Source organism: Octopus bimaculoides, chromosome 27 (genome assembly GCF_001194135.2).
Source record: "Octopus bimaculoides isolate UCB-OBI-ISO-001 chromosome 27, ASM119413v2, whole genome shotgun sequence".
NCBI lineage: Eukaryota > Metazoa > Mollusca > Cephalopoda > Octopoda > Octopodidae > Octopus > Octopus bimaculoides.
In genome coordinates, this window is record NC_069007.1 from 18,767,388 (window position 1) to 18,772,438 (window position 5,051).

At 37.3% G+C, this 5,051-nt stretch overlaps 1 protein-coding gene across 2 annotated transcripts in view; it reads left to right on the plus strand.

Moving 5' to 3' along the window:
* Positions 1-5,045, plus strand: part of LOC106883797 (insulin-induced gene 2 protein) — a 19,877-nt gene extending 14,832 nt beyond the window's left edge. The window contains exons 4-6 of one of the 2 annotated variants that reach the window (XM_014934934.2): positions 456-622; positions 2,917-2,986; positions 3,802-5,045. In XM_014934934.2, the coding sequence (XP_014790420.1) occupies positions 456-622; positions 2,917-2,986; positions 3,802-3,840 (276 nt within the window). In that variant the 3' untranslated portion in view covers positions 3,841-5,045. Of the gene's footprint in view, positions 1-455; positions 623-2,886; positions 2,987-3,801 lie in introns of both variants that reach the window. The other variant, XM_014934933.2, reaches the window with a different exon arrangement.
* Positions 5,046-5,051: the final 6 nt, after the last annotated feature.

Below are 5,051 nucleotides of genomic sequence, written 5' to 3' on the forward strand. Positions count from 1 at the left end.
AGAGAAAGTCTTTAACATTTCGAGCTATGCTCAACAGAAAGAATAAGGAGAAAAACACAGAGAAAAAAAATTTGAATGTCGTGGTCAATGATCTATATATATATATATATATATATATGAGTGAGAGAGAAATAGGTGTGGTTGTATGGTAAGAAGTTTGCTTCACAGCCACATGGTTCCAAGTCCAGTCCCAAGTAACTTGCGAGACAAAGAACTTTTGAGAGGGGAGGGCGCATTGGAGGAGGTGGCCTTGTGTCAGATGATGAAATGTTAGTGTGACAGAGAGACAGAAACAAGTGTCTTGCTTTAAAGATGGTACATGGTTACCTGGCCAGAGAGGGAGAGAAAGTTACCAAGGATGAGGACAGAAACAGGTGAGTAGAGGAGATAATTGAATGTTTATTGTATTGCTTGATATCTTATGAGAACCTATATTCCTTGACTGCCTTGTGTAGAAAATTGATTTTGCCAACAACATGCAACTATCAATGACCCTGGCTGCTATGTCTATAGGCCTCTGGTGGTTGTTTGATCGATCTCGCAGTGGTTTTGGTCTCGGTGTTGGAATCGCAGTCCTTGCTACATTCATTGCTCAACTTCTCGTCTATAACGGAGTTTACAGGTAAGTAAGATTTCTCTCTTTGTTTACTTACTGTTTATTGCATCATCAGGTGCAACCGTTTTCTGAACCTTTTCCCCTTTTAACCTTTTGCTTGCCCAAATCATTTTCATAAATTTGTCCCAAACGTCCATGCTTGTTTCCAGACCTAGTCGGTCCTTCTTTCATACGTTCCGAGTAATATAAAACCTTCCTTTCATATGTTCCTAGTTACTCTGCTGGTTTAAAAAAAATTGGGATATACAGATACCATGGAACCTTATGTCCTGTGCATCAGATGTGATACACAAGGTAGACAAAGGGTTAATCAGTTCTGTTAGAAGAGACAGTTTAATGTGACATTGGTGAATTAAATTATACAAAATATACCTTTACCAGTCTAAAGCATTTTTGTACTGGTAGCATGTTAAAAGCTCCCTTCAAATTTTTGGTGATAGGCCATATTTGAGAAGACCCGTTAAGCCAAATGAGATCCTAGTTATGGCCAATGTCAGTGTTGCATAACAGGCACGCAAAAAGCACCCTTTGAACTTTGTGCCTCATAGAGGCAGTGATGAGTGACCTTTGGCAATACACCGTGCTTGAGAAGGCCCATCAAGTCAAGTGAAATTGTAGTGGTGGCTAACGCCAATGTCACATAACTGGCACCCATGCCAGGGATACATAAAATGCACCCTTCGAACTTTGGGCCCCATGGAATCAATGATATGTGACCAAGACCTTCGGCGATATGCTGTGCTTGAGAAGACTTGTCAAGCCAAGTGAGATTGAAGTTGTGGTTGAGGCTGGTGTTTCGTAACTAGCATCTGTGGCACTTGAAAAGCACCCACTACACTCTTGGAGTGGTTGGCATTAAGAAGGGCATCCAGCTGTAGAAACCATACCAAATCAGCTTGGAACCTAGTGCAGCTCCCTGGCTTACTAATTTTCAGTCAAACCATCCAATCCATACCAGCATGGAAAACGAGCATTAAATGATGATGATGATGATAATGATGCTCAAAATGGTGATGCTTGTTTTCAGACTTTTAATTAATCCTTGTAATTAAAAGTCTCAAGTCTCTGGTGATTGAAACAAAAATAGGGAACCAGTATCTTATGAGACTTTTGGACACAAGAGAAATGTGTCCCCTGTATTACATCTAATACACAGAACTTGCAAAGGGTTAAATTAAACAGCTAGAGATGGTTTAAGGGGTGTTTGGCTGCTATTTCTAGCAAATTCTGTGCTAGTGAAATTAATGAATCAACAGTGAGGATTGAACCTTGTACCCTGTGCTATCTATTTAGAATGCTGTAGTTCTCTGTTTGAATTCTATCACATTGAATCTGATAGTCATTCTCCCGTTGATTGGAAGTACCAGTAATATTACCAGCTTCTTTATTTGTAGAGAAGCATAACAAGTTCTGTCTGAGTTGTACAAGCATGGAAAAGTGGACATTAAGTGATAATATATATATATGTGTGTATATATATATTTATACATACATACATATATATATATATATTTATATTTATTTGATGTTATAAGAAGTTGCAAACTTTCAAGAAAATGTAAAATAATTCTTTCATGGAATATTGGATCTCGAAGCACATAAATCTATAAATACAAGCTTTATGGGCTAAATAACAGCATGTATATATTACATGTGAATGTAACCTCTAAAGATTTTCTATAACGGTAATCTTAACAAGTGATGTAGTAGCACTGCTAACACAGTAGAACACAGGAATGGCTTATAAAAGTGTTTAATATATTTTGTATATTATGGTTGTATAACGAAATACGGTGTCCCCATATTGGGTTGAAAATGCCTTTTGGATAGGATGTGTTGAAGGCTGCCCTTGGAATATAAACCCTTATTTTCTTCAACTTTTTTTTTCTATCCAAGAGTTTTTTAATTCAATATTTATATGCTATTAATTATAGCTTTATTTGCTTCAAGATCCACTATTCCATAAAAGATATACAAGGGAATGCTGAAAAGTTCCTGGCTTTGGTTAAAAGGAAATACACGAGGATCAGTTATTGCACGAGGATCATAATTATTGCAGTGGTCCTTCAGTTTTTCTAAGCCCTGTAAAAGAACTCGGAGGGTTGGGCCTCCAACCAAGCTTTTCATGATACCCTTGAAGCCAGGAACTTCTCAGCCCTGCCGTCATATAAACATGTGTGTGTATTGTTGTGGTATAGAAACATTAGGGGGTGGTGTTGCTGTACCGATCAGATTCTGCAGTAACACTCTACCTCACTGTTTTGTTGTAGGTATACAGAACCTGATTTTTTATTTGTAAGGTCGTGGCTACCGTGTGTCTTCTTCTCTGGTGGTGTAACAATGGGTAACATAGGCCGACAGCTGGCAATGGTAAGTAACCGAATTTCGTTTCCCCTCGACCCGTTTTTCCAACCTTTCCGTCTTCCCTGTCTCCGCAATAGTCTGCAGCTGGTGCTGGAGGTAAACAGCACAGGTAATAGGTCACTGCTATAGTTTAATCCACATCTCTTCATCTTTTCATTTTATTTATTTATTTTTTGAGTCTTAACCCTTTCGCTCTTGGCACAGCCCTCAGTTTTCACTTCTGCATCATACAAGAGTCACAAGCATCGTCTTGTCTTGACTTACCTTCTTTATTGTCACTTTTAGTTCTCATTAAAACTACTTAAGCATTCTTTATTCTTAGAACCTGTATACTTCATGTAGACTTGCTTACATTCACAATAAAAACTACAATGCTACCCATCTTTGTAATCAGACGCAATCACCTTCAATAATATTGAATTGGCAGAATTTCTAGACTGTCAGCAAAAATGTCTGCTGTATATTATGAATTCTATGGTCTTTTATCTTACCGTAGGCAGTTTTTGGTCTTAATTCTTCTGTTTGAATTCAATAAAGTAAAATACTAACTTAATGTTTTATCCCTTCCAGGGATGATAAAATAAAGTTGCAGTGAAATACTGGGTAGATTTAATATTCCTATAAAACATCAGAGAGGTGACTGGAATTATATTAGAAGACTAAGTCTCTCATCCTTCAGCGGGTTGATAAAATAAATTAGCAGTGAAATACTGGGGTAGATTTAAGAATTCTATAAACCATCCTAGAGCTCTGTAGGTCTGTCTGTTCTTCACATTCTAGATTTGTTTAATAATTTTCTATTCTCTTTCTATCTTTTCTAGTATGACCGGAAAGAAGAAACAAAACAGAAAGATGAGTGAATGCCGAGATGACCATAGACTGCCAGACAAGAATATTGGACGGGGGGGGACAGAAAAAAAAAAAGAAGAAAAAATGACAACCACAGAATAATGTGATATATTTTTTTGGAGAAAAAAAAAATTTTTCTTTTTCACTCACTCTCTCTCACGGAGACTGCTAAATCTGTGTGTGACAGGAAGATTAACTGGACAAAACCCTGTCGACTGTAAGCACTGACTTTCGGTCTACAAAATGTAAGGTCAGGAGGTCACTTTCTGACCTTATGTGGGAAACATGAAGAAGAAAAAACAACGCAACCAAAAAACAAAGACTGAAGAAAAATAACTTGCAAATTCTCCTCTCTCGCTTTCTTTGATTCCACATACAAACATATTTCCATATATATAGATCATACATGCATATATATACATACATACATACATACATATATATATATATATATATATATATATATATCATACATATAGTATGTGTTATATATTATATACATGCACACACAAACACACATATATATATATGTATGTATATGTTATACATATAGTATGTGTTATGTATTACACATGCACACACACACAAACACATATATTGTAAATAATGCATACGTTTTGATGGTGGTACATCATCAGAGCCTTGGTTGGGAGGCTAAATCTGGACTGCAGGAAGAATGTGTACATGCGTGTGTGTGTGTGTGTGTATGTGTATATATGTTAGTATGTGCGTGTGTGTGTGTTTGCGTGTATGTATGTGTATATATGTTAGTATGTGCATGCGTGGGTAATGAAGTTGTCTGTTTCTGTTTTCCCATGTTGGTGGATGCTTGGCAGGAAATCTTTGACAAACAGAAAAGATTTTGGTACTTTGGAATATCAGGATCTGAGCATCATCATCATCATTATTATTATTATTATTAATATCTATCTCAATTGGCACTCCCGGAGTGGTTGGCGTTAGGAAGAGCACCCAGCTGTAGAAACTCTGCCAAATCAGATTGGAGCCTGGTGTCGCCTCCTGGTCCACCAGTCTTCAGTCAAATCGTCCAACCCATGCTAGCATGGAAAGCAGACGTTAAATGACGACGATGATGATCTCAGTTGGCTAGATCATTGTGCTAATAACACTAACGTTGTGGGTTCAATCCTGATACTGGCCAATCAGATTTATTGTTGAAGGGCTAACTAGCAGAATCTTTAGAGCATCGGACAAAGTTGCT